This window comes from Balaenoptera acutorostrata, chromosome 11 (assembly GCF_949987535.1).
Source record: "Balaenoptera acutorostrata chromosome 11, mBalAcu1.1, whole genome shotgun sequence".
Classification (NCBI taxonomy): domain Eukaryota; kingdom Metazoa; phylum Chordata; class Mammalia; order Artiodactyla; family Balaenopteridae; genus Balaenoptera; species Balaenoptera acutorostrata.
The window spans coordinates 7,245,624-7,263,273 of record NC_080074.1 but is presented as its reverse complement, the minus strand read 5'-3'; the positions used below and the strand labels follow the sequence as shown (position 1 = coordinate 7,263,273).

Sequence of the window (17,650 nt, the reverse complement as noted above, 5' to 3'; positions counted from 1 at the left end):
CTTAAATTACACTATAAAATGTACGTTTGTGAGTTCTTTATAACATACTCCAAATACAACGAACTTAAACCCTGAGGGAGGGAACATGGGAGATCCACCCAGAAGAGTTCCCACAGGGCAGGACCATGCAAAGCCTGAGGTACTGGGCACTCCCACATTCAAAGCACAAGGAGAACTTACCTAGCCTGGTCTGCTGCCAGCTTTCCAAAGGGGAACAAGAGCCACTAGGGAAGACAGGTGCCCTGAGGCTGTAGCTAAAAAGAGGGCTTGGGAAATAGGAACCAAAGGAAGGCAGTCAAGAACCTGCCATTCTTTAATACCCCTTTCCCTAGGAGGAGGAGTAGGATATATATTTTAAGACACAAAGAGCCCCTGGACCTTTCTTTGGACATAGCTGAGGGATTTGAAACTCCTCTGCAGCCAGGTTAGGAGAGGAGAAACTAAGGGAGGAGCTGGGGGCACTGGTGGGCAGAGGACAAGCTACACAAGCCCAGTGGGAGAAAGGCAGAGCTGACTGCCCTCGGCTGCACCCAGCCCAGGAGCGTCACTGTGCGAAGCCCTGTCAGAAAGGGGGAGAGGAGCTGAAAGAGGCCGAAGACAGTAACGCAACGTTCCTTAGCAGGTCAAGGGCCTTTCACTGTGCAGCAGAGGGGCTGCTGAGTGGGGGCAGTGGCTGGCAGACCCTGTAACATCTGAATGGGGTGGGGAAGAGGGCCTGGGACCATCACTAGTCCACCTCACTGTGCTGTTACCACCACCATCATGCTGGGCACAGCAGGGATAACTGGGGTGGGACGCAAGCCTGGCATGGCCAGAAGTACAATCTGCAGGTTGCTGTGGAATAAGGGGCCAGAAGAGGCCATACATCTTCCATGTGAGGTGAAATCTGAAACCAGCACCTTGTGTAGTGCCACCCAGAGTCCCCACCTGACCAGCCCATGGCCCCAGGTCCATATTACAACTACTTGACTAAAGAACAGCTTTATTGGTGACCCGAAGGAACCAAGGTCACTCTCAGGCAGTGTCAGCCTGTAAGGCCTTCTCCAGGCAGGAAAGTCAATCACATAATTCATGGGACTTCCCGACAAGAGGTCAGAGCTCCACTCCTAATTTTAAGAAAATTCCAAATCCTGATTTCAGAGTCAGTAAAAAGAAGGTCAGAGACTAGAATCCTGACAAGTATCGGTGCCTCTGCCTATGGGGGCTGAGGAGGCTGGCTGAGTTGTTCAGCAACATCCGTGGGGCTGTACAGATGAGGTAGAGGCCAGAAAGGCCACAGGAAGTCTCCCGAAGGCAAGTTTCCAAGAGAGTTCACACTTGTGCAGGGCGTAGAACCTGGCCCTGAGATTGCACTTTGGGTCTGATGGGTAGCAGAGGACCCCACCTACTGGCCCTCAGCACGTGGAACCTCCGTGGTCTGGGCTCAGTGGTGCTGCCACAGCCTGTCACACGTCCCAGCTCCTCACTGCTGGGGCGTCCCCAGCTTCCTGATAGGATACAGGTACCACATCACCACCCCGGAAGGGTTGATGATCAATGTGAAGTTGGTTTTATCCTGGAGGCCACTGATGATGTCACCCGTGTAGACGTTCTGGGCCTGCAGGGGGGAGGACAGCATTATGCCACCCTAAGAATGGCTGCACAGGGACAACCCCCCACCCGCCAGCCAAGGGGATGTAAGAGCCTGGACTTTGGCCTGTGTTGAGTCTCCAGCAGGCCCTACAGAAGTGGGAGCCTGAGTCCCCATCACTTCCCCTCTGGCAAAGCCAACAGATGCCCAAGTACTGGCAGTGGTGAGGGCCCAGCCCACCAAGAACCTGAGAAATGTGCCAGCAAGACTGAAGAGGGGAAACACACGGCCTCGGGGGCTGACGGGACTCATTTACACACGGTAGTTCGTTTGTGTAGCTTGAAAACACCAGTGCAGAGCACAGCACCAGCCAGAGGACCCAAGGCCCACGGCTTAGGGGACGGTGTGTGAGTGAAGGGGCCCCTGTGTGCGTGAGGACCCAGCAACACCCTCAGGGAAACCCAAAGCGCTGCAGGTAGCAGGGCACTCACCTCATACACCTTGGAGCTGGAGAAGTTCAGCCGGGCGAGGGAGGTCCGGTAGTGATACGGCATATCTGTCCTGCGGCTGAAGAAGACTATGGCGCTGGCCTCATTGGCCAGGGGCCGCACGTACACTTCAATGTGGGATTTCTCCTGGGCGCAGAAGATGGCTACTGGCTGGGGTCCCTGCTCAGCAGGCCCTGAAGCTCCCTTCCCAACCCTCCCTTGAGCTCTGGGTCTCGCCAGCCCACAGTTCCGTGTCAGGCAGAAGCTTGGAGGGGAAACCACAGCCCTCCAGCACCCAACTCGTCTAACTCCACCTTCCTTTCTTCCTTCCCTGACTCAGCAGACGCTGCCCGACACTTACTCTGTGCCAGGCCCCAGGCCAGGACACAGATAAATGCTGCATGAGGTCCTGCCTCAGAGAGCTTACAGGATTACGGGAGAGACAGACATGGACAGCCCCTGGCACCGTCCAGTTAGAACGATGAGCTCTGCCCTGAGCAGCCAGGAGGGTGAAGCCACAGCCTCCAGAAGGCCCCTGGGCCTGGCTCCACCATCAGCCCCTCTGGCAGGATTAGTTATCACCTCTGGGCATCACCAGTTCAGCAGGTGCCTTCTATATTGGTGTAGATTTCCTTTTACTAGAGAGGCAAGGATCTGGGCAACGAGCACAAGCTTTGAGGTGACACTATTGGCATCTAGTCCTGTTGTACCACTTACCAATTGTGTGGCCTTGGTATAAAGTTACTGAGACTCTTCAAGTCTAAGTTTCCTCATTTGTAAAACAGGGAAGGAGCATCGACCTTCTGAGAAAATCTATCTAGAATGTCTAGCACACAGTAGGTGCTCAACAACTAGTATACACTAGAACTAGTTAGTAGTTGTCCTCCATGGCTCAAACAACTCCTAAACTCTGAAGGCAAGCCCTAGTTCTCTGCCAGCCCTCACAGACTTGTGCAGAAGTCTTGTAGTTCCAAACCGAGGGGCCACACTGATCCCGTGTGCACCTGTGGTGATGTCTCCCTTCCCCAAATCCCATGAGCTGTCCTGCTCTGGCCCTGCTCTTACCCAGGCAAGTGAGGGACAGTCGAAGCAGCTCCCAGTACAGACTTCGACTGAATGCAACTACGAGGGATTGAGCGGATTTCAGAGGCCCAGTCCCGACCCCTGAACCTCTGGCCTGCAGACTTGTTTCCAGGGGAGCCCAGTCTCTCAGCCTCCCTTCCTTGCTCCACACCCCCAGTACCTTGAGAATCCTGCGTCCTTGGATGCCTAAGGGATCCTGGTTGATTTTGATCATGAGTGGATTCTGCAGAATGTCCATGTTCTGGGCGGAGATGGTACGCAGGTCCGTGGACATGAAGAGGGGGGCCGCCAGCACCGTCCACAGGGCCATCTGGGCCCGGGCTTGCTCGAAGCTGAGGCCAAAGTTCCCAATGAGCAACTGGGGGCAGAAAAGAGGATTGCTCAGCTCTGCCCTCTTCAGGGCGGTGGGCGTGGGGACCAACCCTAAACTTGTAGCAAGAGAAGACAGAGATGGGGGAGGACGGCCAGGTGTGGGTCCTGGTTCTGCAAACACCATTCCCCAGCAGCGTGGCCTTGGGGTGGGTCAGGTCACTTTTCAGAGCCTCAGGTTTTTTCTTCCATCAAGAAGATAGGGGTGATAATATGCTCTGACCATGTCACAGGTTGTTCAGAGGATCCAATGGATCCTGTTGCCAAAAGCATTTATAAACTGGAATATGCAAGTCAAGAAATACAGCCAGGATGGTAGTAAACCAGACCTGGACAGAGTCTCTGCTCCTGCCACTAGCCACCCACCTGCCCTAACGACAGCTGACTACACCCACGGGCACTCCTGTCCCCAGGGCAACCAATACACCAACAGGACACAAACGATTATTGCTAACTCAACACTGTTGTGTACTTAGTGACACCAATTTAACTAAGCACTGTATATGTGCCAAACCATGCCAAGCATTTAAAGGGTCATCCTTTGGGGACTTCCCTGGTGGTCCAGCAGTTAGGACTCCTCACTCCCACTGCAGGGGGAGCAGGTTTGATCCCTGGTTGGGGAACTAAGATCCCGCATGCCATGTGGCATGGCCAAAAAATAAAATAATTTTTAAAAAAGTACTTGGCCCTGGGCCTGGTGCCTAGTAGGTCAGTGAAGGTCAGCTCCCCCGCAACCCCAGGGAGCTGAGTCCTGTTTGCAACATCAGCCATGCGCTAGCCTAAAAAAAAATAAAATTAAAATAAAGGGTCATCCTCTGAACCCTCAAAACAACCCTATACATATAGTAGCTACTATTATTATTTCCATTTTCCTATTGACAAAGCTGAGTCACAGAAAAAATTAAGTCACGTGCCCAAGGTAAGTGGCAGAGCTGGAGCTGGAACTCTAAAGCAGGTCAATTTCTGTTTCTCCAGGCACCTCTACATCTGGCCTAGTATTTGTAATTATTATAATCATCACTGAAAGTAAATACTCCTTGACTAAATGAAGAGATAGCTATAAAACTGTAAGATAAATTGCAAAGAAATTTAAGTGATCAGGGCTATGAGTGAGGTAGGTATGAGAGGCCAGTTCTGCCTGTGGAGAGTAACACTACAGAGCATTGAGCGAGGGGTCAGAGGCAGACCTGGCAAAGTGTCTAGGGAGGGAATGGCAAGAGAGTGTGGACTGTTTGTGATCTTCACCCTACGGAGGAATAATGTCTTACACAAGAGTCACTACAGATCAAGTTTCAAGACACATCAGAACCGCCTGGGAAGACTGTTAACAATGGGCATTCCCAGGCCCTCTCTGAACATTCTGAGCCAAGAGGTGGGGTGGGGCCCTGGGAACAGAATTGTAAGCCCCCAAGGCAAGTCCAGCACGGCTGGTTCAAGGACACGTTTCTGAGATGCTGATCTAGAACCTGGCAATGAGTGTCCAGGAAGACAGCACAGGGCAGTGGGCCTTGGGCCATCCCCCTCCATGCTGGTACCATGTCTGGGTCGTTCCAGTGCCCAGGGCCTGCCACCGGCTGCAGAATGTCCTGGTGGGTCACAAACCAGTCCAGGATGGAGAGCACGCTCCTCCAGGAGTCCTGGATGTCGTCATAGTTGCGCCAGAGGTTGCAGATGTCCGCCAGCAGAGTGTAGTTCACCTGGATTTGGGGGGAAGGCAGAGTCCAACAGCAGAGTCACACTCTGCTGCCTGGGGCCCTGCACAGGGGCTGGGGAGCCTCAGCAGGAGACACAGAGGGTAGGGAAGGGGGAAGAGAACAGACCTTGAGCGTGTTCAGGATGAGGAAGGCCTCGGAGGGAGTGGCTCTGCTCTGGGGCTGCCCAGGCCTCTCCTCCATGCGCGCTGGTGCCAGAAGCCTACCCCTCCCTCTCATGCCAGCTGGGGCCAAGCCCAGGGTATGGACCCAGGCTGGTGTACCCATAACCTTCCCTACCACACACCCACCCCCGTGTTCTCTCAGTGAGTCCCACCCTCTGCCAGGGTTCTCCCTCCGGTCTGCAAGTCTGATTCCACCCTTTCTAGCACCCTACATGCTGAAGGGTCCCTGGTGAGATGCCCACAAGGCCTTTCAGAGGCTAGGCCCCACCTGCCTGGCCTCACCAGCCTTCTGGATCTCCTAGCCTACTCGGCAAAACCCAGGATTCTGACTGCTTGTTGGGTGCTGTGTCAGCACATGACATATGGTTCCCATGCCTTGGATACCCATCCCTTCAGCCCACCTGACAAGTGTCTCCTCTAAGACCCTGGGCTGCCTCAGGCCCCCTCAGGTACTTATGACCCTTTCCTAGACCTACAAATCAGCATGTGAGCAACTATGATGAGAGGAGCCCTGACTGCACAGAAGGCAAGGATTCCTCGGTATGAGGAGCATTGCACAGAATGGGTGCACAGAATGGCTTACCTTTGGGGGGAGGCCCCCTTCGTAGGCTGGCCAACTGCAGGAGAAGGCGATGGGGCGGCCTGTGGCATTCAGGGCAGCAGCCATCTTGGGGTACCCTGGAGAAGTCCAACCCTCACGTTTTGCGATGAAGAGACACAAGATGAAATCTGGGGCCTCAGCCCAAACCTCCCACCAAATGGGAGGAAACTACGGTTCAAGGAGGTGCTTCCCCTGTACCCAGAGCTGCAAACACTTCCCAGGTAGGGCATGGTACCATCCCATCTTTAGGGAGCCTGGGAGCCAAGATCCCCCTAGGCCCTGGGTGAGGGGAATTGGGAAACGCTACCCCCTAGGGGCCATACAGACAGATGGGCACTGCGGGGCCCTCCATGGCCACCCCTCCCTGTCTACCTCATGGCCCCCAGCCAGCTGTGGGACCCACCCTCGGCCCGTTCCTCGGGGGTTGAGAAGCAGCCATCCAGCTTCAGCATGTCCACCTTCCACTTGGCGAAGGTTTGAGCATCCTGGACCACCTTGTCTAGCGTGGTGCCTGGGTAACCCATGCAGGTGAAGTTGCCCACGTCCCCGTAGATGCCCAGCTTCAGGCCCAGGGAATGAGCCTGTGGGGGGTTGAGAACACACTGGGCTCAGGCAGGACCTCAAGGAGCCGCCTCCCAGGCATATCTGACCAGGCCCCATTAAAACCTTCAATGATGGGACTTCCCTGGTGACGCAGTGGTTAAGAATCTGCCTGCCAATGCAGGGGACACGGGTTCGAGCCCTGGTCCCGGAAGATCCCACATGCTGCGGAGCAATTAAGCCAGCCCGTGAGCCACAACTACTGAGCCCGCATGCCACAAGTACTGAAGCTCACGAGCCTAGAGCCCGCACTCTGCAACAAGAGAAGCCACCACAATGAGAAGCCTGCGCACCCAACAAAGAGTAGCCCCCGCTCACCGCAACTAGAGAAAGCCTGCACACAGCAACGAAGACCCAACGCAGCCAAAAATAAATTAATTAATTAATTTAAAATAATAAATAAATAAATACATACATACATACATACATACATACATACATACCTTCAATGACTCCCTAAAGCCCAAAGGAAAGGGTCTCAGCTTGCTGGCCTGGCCTCTGCCAACCATGATACTTCCCCTCCCTCCAACACACACACCTTGCATGGGCTGTTTCTGGCCTCTAAGCATTTGCTTTGCCATTCCCTCTGCCTTGAATGCCATCTCTCCGGTATCAGCTCAAGAATTGCTTCCTGGGCTTCCCTGGTGGCGCAGCGGTTGGGAATCTGCCTGCCAATGCAGGGGACACGGGTTCGAGCCCTGGTCTGGGAAGATCCCACATGCCGCGGAGCAACTAGGCCCGTGAGCCACAACTACTGAGCCTGCGCGTCTGGAGCCTGTGCTCCGCAACAAGAGAGGCCGCAACAGTGAGAGGCCCGTGCACCGCGATGAAGAGTGGCCCCCACTTGCCACAACTAGAGAAAGCCCTCGCACAGAAACGAAGACCCAACACAGCCATAAATAAAATAAATAAATAAAAATAAATTAAAAAAAAAAAAAAAAAAAGAATTGCTTCCTCCAGAGAACCTTCCTGAAATCCCAGGCTGAATAAGATGTCCTTCCTTGCTCTCACCCACTACAGTGGGTCAAAACTACCTGTCCATGAATCTATTTCCTCCACCAGACTGTGAGTTCTCAAGCAGGGATTATAGAAATGAGCCCTAAGTCGGATGGGGTGGAAAGAGTGGTCTGGCCCCCAGGCCAAGGGGCAGGGCTGGGGTGGGGCTCACATAGTCTGCCAGGAAGGCCATGCCGTTGGGGAAGCGCTTGGGATCAGGCACCAGGTTGCCTTTGGCGTCACGTCCACCAATCCAGCAGTCATCGATGTTAAGGTATACGTAGCCCAGGTCCCGCCATCCATCCTGTGCCAGCCGGTCAGCCATCTCCATGAAGAGCCGCTCACTGGCGAGGGGTAGGGGACAGGGCTGCTCGGTGGCCCAGCACAGGCCTAACCTTAACCCCACCCCACCTTCCTCAGAGCTTTTCAAACTTCTTAGATGCTCTGAGTGTGAATCCGGCCTACAAGTACCATGGCCTTGCTGTCAGCTGAAGACTAAGCCAGGTAACAAGTGTAAGGGATACCAAGGATTATGTCATGAGCCATGAGCAGGGTGGAGCAAGAAGAGTGATTCGGCTCCCAAGCCAAGAAGCAGGACTGGGCCAGTGGGAAGCACATGGGGTCTGGCCTGGCCCTTAACTGTTCTCTCCTTTCCATTATCTCAGGGGCTGCGTCCACCACAGGGTCCCTGCCCCACAGGCCTGAGGTCACCACAGAGGCCCCAAGCTGGTCATGAAGCTGAGTGTCAGAGGTCTCAAAAGTCACCTCTGGTTCCTTTTTCTCTGGGATGGGGGGCTCTAACCCTGCCCTCTTTCCTAGCTGACCCCCACTCCCTGCTCCCACTCTGTGAGGGCCCTAGGCAAGCCTGTCAGGTGGTGCAGACCTTACTCACCTGATGCAGTTCTTTGGGTCCTCGTTACAGTCAGTGTTGCAGCGGAAGCGTTCCCAGGCCAGCCAGCCCATGGGTGGCCTCCGCAGGAGCCCATTCTCCAGAACCAGCACCTGGGCCACCAAGGCCAGCAAGAGCACTGCAGCGGGTTGGAAGGATAACTGTGAGTGGCTCCTATAGCTCCAGCCCTCACCCCACCCCATCCACATGCTGCCCAGCCCTGCAGAGGCTGCTGGCCTGCACATTAGGGGAACTAGACTCTCGCGCTTCAGGTGGAATGGGCTCTTCCTGCAACTCCTGGCTCCAGGAGTGCTGTGAGTGGGCCAGACGGTGCCTGGGGTGGGGCGACGTGTTTGAGGCCCAGATTCCCACTGTGCTGTTACCACAGCAGTGCTGGAATTATCAAAAACTAACACCTGAGGTCATATCCTTTCTATACCCTGACCAGCTCCTCCCATTCCATTCACACAGAACTTGACAGTACACTGTAGCCAGGTCTCCTGAGTCCCATCCAGGGCTCTTTGTTCTCCAGAGACACCCAAGAGGCTTCAGAAGGGCTTAAGAGGTCAGCCGGTTGGACCTGCACCCAGCCAGCTCACTTTCCCTCTAGGGCCTCAGTTTCTTTATCTGCAAGATGGAATCACTGTACTGACTTTACAGGGCTGTTCTCATTACATGTTGATGTTAATAAGATAGGGCCTCTGTGCTTTGGGGTAGAGGGGGTGAGCAGGGAAGAGGCCCCTTTGGAGGGGAACTGATTCCTAGGGGGGGAGCACCTCCTCCTTTCCTGGCCCACTTCCAAGAATAAGAGAGGAACATGTCTCCCCACACACCCACATCAGGGAAGGAGGCCCAGACACCACAGGACTGGAACTTCCTCCAGGTAGCTCCCACCCCCATCTGGTCACCTACCCTCCCAAAGCCACCCCCGTCCGTGTAGGTACCTGTCTTCAGCAACATCGCTCTGGACTCAGCGTCTCAGGACCTGACCAGATCTGCTCTGCTTTTACCAGCTTTATATGTTGGGCTTTGGAAGCTAAGAAACGTTAGAAAAGCACTGGGGTCACTACTGCCTGGCTAGCCCTGGAGCCCTTAACCTTGGGTGTGGATCCCACACTGGGTCCCCAAGCCCTCTCACAGCTCCCCCTCCTCTCCCCCAGCCAGCACTTCCCCGAGCCTGGGTTCTTCCTGAGGAAATACTAAACAAGGCATCTTGGACGTTAGACCGCACCCCCTCTGCACTGCTGGGAACCCCGAGCGCCCAAGGGCGGCCCTCTGCCAGACTGGGGTCAGAGAGAGGCAGCGACAGGCTCGAGCACGCCCAGGAAGAACGGAAGCGGCGGGCCGGGACCAGGCTCCGTATTCCCTCCGAGTCTGGGTTGCCGCCCCTCGTCCCCAAAGACCGCAGGCCCAGCGGCCCAGCACGGGGACCCCAACCAGAGTCTTCCACATTTGACACTCACCCCTTCCAACTCCCGCAGAACTGCCGCCTGCCTCGGTCTCCGGAACCAGCCACCACCGCAGTCACCTGATTCGCCTCTGGCGTTCCAGAGGGGCGGGGCCTCACTGCGGCTAACCTTCCCCGGAGAACCTAACAGAATCCCCCTAGCAACGTCCTGCCCCGCCCTCTAACGGCCCAGTAAGCCCTCGGAACCTCCCAAAGCCCCACCTCCTTCGAGCTCCGGCTCTGCGCGCCCCCGAGGCAGGCACGAGCCAACCGCGACTTCATGTGAAGCTAGTCCTTTCACCTCTGCTGGGTTCCCTGAAGGCGAGGATAGTGCACTGTAGATGACGCTCAATAAATAGCTGTGGCGTGAATACCTGCTGAGGGCTTTTTAAAGAAAAATGGGAGAATGCCCTGAAGCAGGGCCCGTAGTAAGCCGCTCACAAACAGTAGTGGAAGATGAATAGGCACCACGAGGAGGATGGGTGGGAGAAAGCAAACCAGGTGGAGGACACAGCTCTTTCAAAGCCAGGAGACCCTCCTTCCCTACCTGACACTTGGACCACCCATTATTCTTATCCAGGCACTTTGCATATTCCTTCCTCTTTCATTCATCAAATACTTATTGAGCAACCGCTAGGTACCAAGCACTTCATTCTTGGCACCTTCACTTGGATGATCACTGGGCATCTCAAACATAACTGGCCCCAGACACCTGCCACTTCCATATCTCAGGTAATGGCAACTCTCCTTCCAGGTGCTCAGGCCAAAACGTTGGAGTCCTCCTTGCCTCCTCTTTCCCTCACTCCCTACATCCAACCTCTCTGCAAACCTTGCACTCTCTACCTTCAAAACCCATCCTGAATTTGGCCACCTCTCTCTACTCTCCCAGCCCCCATCACATCTTGCCTGGATTACTCCAGCAGCCTCCTCACCGGTCTGCTTCCACCCACATTTATTCTCTCCTTAGCAGCCACAGAAATCCTTTAAAACAGGGGTCCTCAACCCTCGGGCCGCGGACCGGTATCGGTCTACGGGCTGTTAGGAACCAGGACGCACAGCAGGAGGTGAGCGGCGGGCAAGCATGTGAAGCTTCATCTGCCGCTCCCCGTCTCTCGCATTACTGCCTGAACCATTCCCCCACCGCCCCCGCTCCCCACTTCCGTGGGTAAATTGTCTTCCGCGAAACCGGTCCCTGGTGACAAAAAGGTTGGGGACCGCTGCTTTAAAACATAGCTCAAGACCGTGTTCATTTCAGCCTGGAGTATCAGCTCTCGCAGATTTACAAAGCCCCAAGCCGCACATTCTGACCCCACCTCCTGCTGCTCCTCCCTGCCCCCCTCCCCGCCCTTGCAGTTCCTCAAACACAACAGGCCTCTGGGCCGTTGCACTAGCTGTTCCATCTGCCTGGAATACTCTTCCTCCAGATTTTGGCACGACTGGCTCCCTCATTTCCTTCAAGTATTTCCCAAATGTCACCTTCTCAGTGAGCCCTACCCTGACCATTCTTTTTAAAATTGCAACCGCCCTACTCCCCCAACTCCCAGTCTCCTTGCCCCTGCTCTATATTTTCCACAAAATTTATTGCCTTCTAACACATTTATTATGGTTTCTATTACTTTTTAAATTTTTATTTATTTATTTTATTTTTTGGCTGCCTTGGGTCTTCCTTGCTGTGGGCAGGCTTTCTCTAGTTGTGTCGAGCAGGGGCTACTCTTCATTGCGGTGCACGGGCTTCTCATTGTGGTGGCTTCTCTTGTTGCAGAGCATGGGCTCTAGGCGCACAGGCTTCAGTAGTTGTGGCTCGCGGGCTCAGTAGTTGTGGTGCACTGGCTTAGTTGCTCTGCGGCATGTGGGATCTTCCCGGACCAGGTCTCAAACCCATGTCCCCTGGATTGGCAGGTGGATTCTTAACCACTGCGCCACCAGGGAAGCCCAAGGTTTCTATTATTAACTGAATAAAAGTTAATGGGGGAGACATAATAAACAGGAAATAAAAGCATGAATGTAGGGAAGCTTTTTTTATAAGTGGTTAGTGCTATAATGAAAATACAACCCAGAGATGTGACAGAGACCTGCAGGTAGGCTACTTTCTCATGGCCAGGGAGGGGACATTTGAGCTGAGACCTAAATGATGTGAAGGAGCCCTGAGGAGTTAGAGCCGAGAGGTAGGGTTGAGAAGGAAGAGCATTCTAGGCTGCAGGAACTGCAAGGGCAGAACTCTGACGCGGGAACCAGCAAATTCATGGGCAGATGTTCTGAGCTCACCGGTTTCCAGGGCTGTTGGGAAACCCTAGCCTCCTGCGTTTGGTTGTGCACTCCTGAAACCTTCACTGCAGGCCTAGCTGTCGACTGACTCCAGGCAGAGTCTGGCCGCTGAAGTTGCGTTTCAGGCCGGCGGGAGTGGCGGAAGCAGAAATGGATAATCCCCAGAAGCAGAGGTCCGGGCGACTCCAGGGGCCGGGTTGGGTGGCTGGGAAGCTGGGCCGGGCCTCGCGGGCTGGATAGGAGCCCGCCCAGAGGAGGCGTCTGGGCCGAGGCCGTCCCAGGCTTGGCTCTGCGGGAGAAGTGGGCCGGGCGGGGAGAGGGGGACTGGAGAGGGGAAGGGAAGGTCTCTGAGTTCTCTGGGAGGTGGACTGGGTCCGAGGGCCCCGGACGGCCTGAGGTGGGACTCTGCGTTCGAGGTCTCCCGCCACTGACCAGCACTGTGGCTCAGGCGGGTCACGGCCTGTCGGGCCTCAGTTTCCCTCGGGCATGGATCGCGGGGCGGCTTCGCGGATCGCGAGGCCTAGTGAGTCGTGGGCGGGGAGGGGCGGGGGCGGTAACTCGAGCCGCCCAAGCGGGGTCTTTCGCTCCCGTGGCCAAGTTAGCGGCGCGGGCGGAGGCGTGGGGTCCCGAGCCGGAATCGCCCCTGGCCGCGGCCGCAGCTCACCCCGCGGGTCGCCCTCCTGGGCTTCGGGGGCGCGGAGGTGAGAGCGGGCCCGGCGGGCTCGGGAGGAGGCGGCCTCCGGGAGGGCGTGGCCCGCGGGGACGTGGCGGGACAGCTCCGTGCGCGATGGGGAAACCGAGGCGGCAGGCGCACCCGGAGTCTGCGGCGCTCGCCGAGGAGTTCCTGGTGAGGCCACCCTGTTTCAGGGCGACAGCGGGTTAGGGGCTCACGGCGGTGGCCACCGGCCAGTGGGTCCCACGCCCCAGCCCGCCGCTCCTCTAACAAAAGAATTCAGAAAAACGCGGTGCACCGGCTTCCCGCCGGGGTTGAAGTCCGGGCCTCGCATCCCCGGAGCGGGGAGGTGGGTAGGAGAAGACGCCTGTCCCTGTGAGGGGGTGCGGAGACAGTTCGGTGGGCTCCGGATCGCCTCTCCGCGCCCCGGAGCTGAGGCCACTCCTCGAGGAAACATCTGTGTTCTCCCCCTCCTTCTCCTCGACCACCATCGGAGAATGGCCCCTCCCCATCTCAGGACCCTGCTTGCTTCACTCCATAGCCCTTGTCAAGACCGGTCCTTACGTTATTATTTAATTAATTTTAAAATTCACTAATTATTATTTATTTTTGTCTTTTTTTTTTTACAGCCTGTCTCCCCCGCTGAAATGTAGGCTCCAGGAGGGAGAGACTGTATTTTGTCCACTGTTGTAGTCACAGTTATTTTAACAAATCCTTTCAGAGGGCCTTCCCAAGCCCTGCAAGGGGCTGGATATTGGGGGTTCCACTGGGAGCCAAGCCCAGTCCTGCCCTAGACATTCTGGGGCTGGGGACAGCAGTGTAAACACAAAGGAGATCATTGCGGGATGAAGGAAATGAAAACAGAAGTGAGGGGGTGCTAGTTGGGTCACCTTAGATCAGACCACCTTGGTGATCAGGACAGGCCTCTCAGATTAGGTTACTTAAAGACCACAAATAAACTGTGACAAGTGCTAGAAGGGAAAAGCAAGAAGCTATGAGGGCATTTAACTCTGACCTAGCATTAGAGGGCAGGGCAATGAGGTCTGAAGAGTGATGATCAGGACAATGGGACTCAGCTCCTTAAATTGCTCATAAGTGCAGGGCCTGGGTGGTCCCGTGATGGTGGTGGTGGTGGTGGGCGATTATCAGGGGTCAGGGAAAGCTTCCTGGAGGAGGTGGTGGTTTCATTTGGCCCCAAAGCCTGAGTAGGAGCTTTCATCCTTTAGGATGGGTTGACTGGGTTTGAGAATTCTTTTGCAGGTGCCCCGGAAACCACGTGGTCAAAGGGCTGAGCTGTGTGGCCAGACAAGAGAGGCCCCTGCCCCTGCCCAGTGAGCTCTGCTGGTAAGTGGGTCATTGCCAAGACTTGCCCCCAAAGGGTGTGAGGGAATCAGGAGACCAAGCTCCGCTTCTCACTGGCCATGTGACCGTGGGCGGTTCACCTTCACTGTCCTGACCTCAGTTTTCTGTGAGTCAGGAGGACAGTTGGATGAGATGCCACTTGTGACCTATGGGGCACCAACGTTCATTGGTTGAGGTTGATCCTACTCAATCATGCCCTGTGTTTGTATTTCGCTCTTATTTACTGAGCAGGTCCCTGTCTGAACCCACACTGATGGAGGAATGAGGCAGGCCTGCCCCACCCCAGCCCCATCTGGCCCTGAAGGCTACTAAAGGACAGCTGTGCCATTAACAAATGAAAGGCCAGCAGGGGTCCACGGGGGTCACAGAAACCCTGGATGTTTGGCTTCAGGGTTGGAGCTAAGGGGCCCTCAGATTAGGGGATGGTTTAAGCACGATGGTTTTTATGAGTTTGGGGTCCATTTCAGCTCAGCTGATGACTTTTCCTTTGGGTTTTAAACAGCTGTGTCAAAGCCCTGCCATACCTCCTGGTCTGATACAATCGCATTAGCCTTTTCTCTGAGTCCTCTGATGTCCAGTTTTTTGCATGATCCTCACAACAGCGCTTTGAGAGAAAAGGCAGGGGAGACTAGCCCATTTCACAGAGGAAGACACTGAGAGCCGCAGGGCACAGCAAGTGAGAAGAGCCCACAGGCCTGGGGCCCAGGTCTTTCCAGAGCCAGTGCTCTTTTTCCCACAGGGGCACAAGGGCTGCCTCCCTCTCTGATCTGTCTCCACCTCTCTCACCTCACAGTTCTTATGGGAGCCATGAAGCTGAACGAGAGGAGTGTGGCCCACTACGCCCTGAGCGACTCCCCAGCAGACCACGCAGGCTTCCTGCGCACTTGGGGCGGCGCAGGGACTCCACCCACCCCCAGTGGCACTGGCCGAAGGTGCTGGTTTGTCCTTAAAGGCAACCTGCTGTTCTCCTTTGAGAGTCGAGAGGGCCGGGCCCCACTGAGCCTAGTGGTGCTGGAGGGCTGCACAGTGGAGTTGGCCGAGGCTCCCATGCCTGAAGAGTTTGCCTTTGCCATCCGCTTTGACGCCCCCGGAGTGCGCCCACACCTGCTCGCGGCAGATGGGCCAGCGGCCCAGGAGGCCTGGGTGAAGGCACTGTCCAGGGCAAGCTTTGGCTACATGCGCCTGGTGGTGCGTGAGCTGGAGAGCCAGTTGCGTGATGCCCGCCACAGCCTGGACCTGCATCGCCACTCATCCTGGAAGGCCATTCCCAGCCGCTGTAAGCCCCAGGCTCCTGACCACTGGTCTCTTGGCCTGGAGAATGGTCACTCCCTCTCCAGAGATTGCAGCCCTATGGGCTTGGTGGAAGAAGGGGGCAGCAGGCCAGCAGGGCGGGGCTTGGCCGAGTGGGAGTTGCAGGGCCCTGCCAGCCTCCTCCTAGGCAGGAGGCAGAGCCCTGTGTCCCCGGAGACCTCCTGCTTCTCTACTCTACATGACTGGTATGGCCAGGAGATTATGGAGCTGAGGCGGGCGTGGCTGCAGAGTGCCCAGGGGAGCCAGCCAGAATGTGAGGAACAAGATAGGCCCTGAGCCTGGGCCCTTCGGGTTCAGCCCTTGTCCTGCTGGTCAGGACACCAGGGCCAGTGCTTTTTCAAGAGTTTAATGTTTACTGGTTTCTGAAGTTGCTGTTGGATGTGAGTTCTCCCCTTCCTGCTTTTTAGGCTTGCTCCAGGTTCCAAATCCACCCTTACGCCTAGAGGGGACTGAGGAATCATTAACTTTCAACCCCTTTATTTCCTGAGGGCCAGAGAGGAGAGGTGGCTTGCTCAGCAGCCACAGACCTAGGTCTCCTGACTCTGCCCCTCTCTCAGGCGATATAAATGAAATGGAGGAAGTGGGGAATATTACATGACCACAGACCGCTCTGCCTTTCACCTACACACGATTCTACAGACACAATTTCCAACATGGGGAATCTTGTATAAATACCAGAAGTTGACTGCAGTGTTGGCTTGAGGGACTGATACTGTCAGAAAAAGTGGGTTTACTGTGTTATGGGGGTTTCTGGGGCCCGGCTCATCCTGAGTGATGAGAAGATTGGGCATGGGACCCCCACTCTGCAATTTGGACAGGACCCTTTGGAGGGAGAGGGCACTTAGCCAGTCAAGAGGGATTTATCCTGCTCCGAAAGTGTTAGGGCCCCATCTTCTTTCCCTGGCTGCCCTGTCAACAGACAGTGCTTGGTCATTGCCCCAGGAGGGCCAGTAGCTTTTATGTGTCAGCAGAAATCCTTCCTGTACTCTGTCCTCAGCTGCCAAGTAGGAAGCTGAAGTGGGGAGGCAGTGAGGCTCCCTGGGAAAGCCAGTTTCTTACTTTGGTTTTCAGTCCTGGGCATTCTAGGAGCTTGGGCACAGGATTCCTGGCACCCTGTGATAAACTCTTCTGTCTTGGCTGGACTCCCAGAGAGATGTTCCTGATCCTGAAACCCCCTAGGAACTCGTTCAGTCTTGCTCGGCACCCAGTGATAAACTCTTCTGTCTTGGCTGGACTCCCAGAGAGATGTTCCTGATCCTGAAACCCCCTAGGAACTCGTTCAGTCTTGCTCGGCACCCAGTGTGTACCTGCCAAGATCCTCTTGTTCCTACTCTCACCAGCATGGTGCCAAGCATCTGCTTTATCGATTGTTCTGAGAGGAAAAGTGGCTGGTTGGACAGAGCCAGAGGCCAGATCAGCCTGATAGCCTAGGGGTGTGGTGGCAGAGGCTGGATGGAAGATGCAGAGCCTGGTCCAGTCATCCCCCTACTCCAATATACACAGTCTCCCCCTTCTTAGCCTCTCTCCCTTACTGGGGCCTTGGACAGCCTGAGCTTGAGGCTTGGGCTCAGAGCCTCTTAAGTCCAGGAGGCTGACATGCCGTCCAGGGTCCTGGACCAGTTCCTAGGAAGCCAGGCCTGTTTCCCAAGAAGAGGGGCCACCTTCCCAGCCCTGTATGGGAGCCCCACAGCCCCGATGCGTCTTGTTTTATACACAGACACTATGGGCTTTTTGTTATCTTGCCTATTGTTACAGTGCTTTTTATACGATTAAAACATTATGGTTTTTTATTACTTATTTTGGCTCAAGTTTACTTTAGCAATCACCTGGACAGTTTGTGTGAAAGCCCCCATTTCCCCCCTTTTCAGATATATTTTCCATTTAGCTATACATAACATATACCTTGGCATGAAATAAAATTCCAAAATCATTCAAGTAGCACGAGTAATAAATTTGTATTTTTAAATTGTTAAAAAAAACAAACAAACAATAGTTTGAAGGTCAATTAAAGTGGTTTCTCATTTCAACAACCCCTTGCTCTGCCACGCCCTGGCGGTCCTGGGTGCGGCAACAATGCCAGAAATCTGAAGGCTTCACAAGGACAACGCCAGTCAGGTGGC

General features: G+C 55.2%; 2 protein-coding genes across 12 annotated transcripts; one reads left to right on the top strand and one right to left on the bottom strand.

The window, feature by feature from the left end:
• Nucleotides 1–965: 965 nt before the first annotated feature.
• Nucleotides 966–12,320, bottom strand: NAGA (alpha-N-acetylgalactosaminidase). Of its 6 annotated transcripts, none has more exons than XM_057556019.1 (11): nt 12,185–12,320; nt 10,142–10,234; nt 9,417–9,508; nt 8,476–8,611; nt 7,756–7,927; nt 6,391–6,568; nt 5,970–6,064; nt 5,046–5,207; nt 3,302–3,499; nt 2,062–2,205; nt 966–1,597 (listed from the first exon to the last, which is right to left on the bottom strand). In XM_057556019.1, the coding sequence occupies exons 3-11, from the start codon at nt 9,430–9,432 to the stop codon at nt 1,463–1,465; spliced, it is 1,236 nt and encodes a 411-aa protein (XP_057412002.1). In that variant the 5' UTR covers nt 9,433–9,508; nt 10,142–10,234; nt 12,185–12,320; the 3' UTR covers nt 966–1,462. The 6 variants fall into 6 exon arrangements, with proteins under 6 accessions (XP_057412002.1, XP_057412001.1, XP_057412000.1 ...); XM_057556018.1 differs by having other exon boundaries at nt 10,142–10,303; nt 12,185–12,311; XM_057556017.1 differs by lacking the exon at nt 12,185–12,320 and having other exon boundaries at nt 10,142–10,755.
• Nucleotides 12,240–17,323, top strand: PHETA2 (PH domain containing endocytic trafficking adaptor 2). 6 transcript variants are annotated; one of them, XM_057556023.1, is made up of 3 exons: nt 12,240–12,357; nt 14,118–14,201; nt 15,013–17,323. In XM_057556023.1, exon 3 carries the CDS (start codon nt 15,018–15,020, stop codon nt 15,804–15,806), a length of 789 nt encoding a protein of 262 aa, XP_057412006.1. In that variant the 5' UTR covers nt 12,240–12,357; nt 14,118–14,201; nt 15,013–15,017; the 3' UTR covers nt 15,807–17,323. The 6 variants fall into 6 exon arrangements, with proteins under 6 accessions (XP_057412006.1, XP_007189194.1, XP_057412004.1 ...); XM_007189132.2 differs by lacking the exon at nt 12,240–12,357 and adding an exon at nt 12,487–12,707; XM_057556021.1 differs by lacking the exon at nt 12,240–12,357 and adding an exon at nt 12,504–12,581.
• Nucleotides 17,324–17,650: the final 327 nt, after the last annotated feature.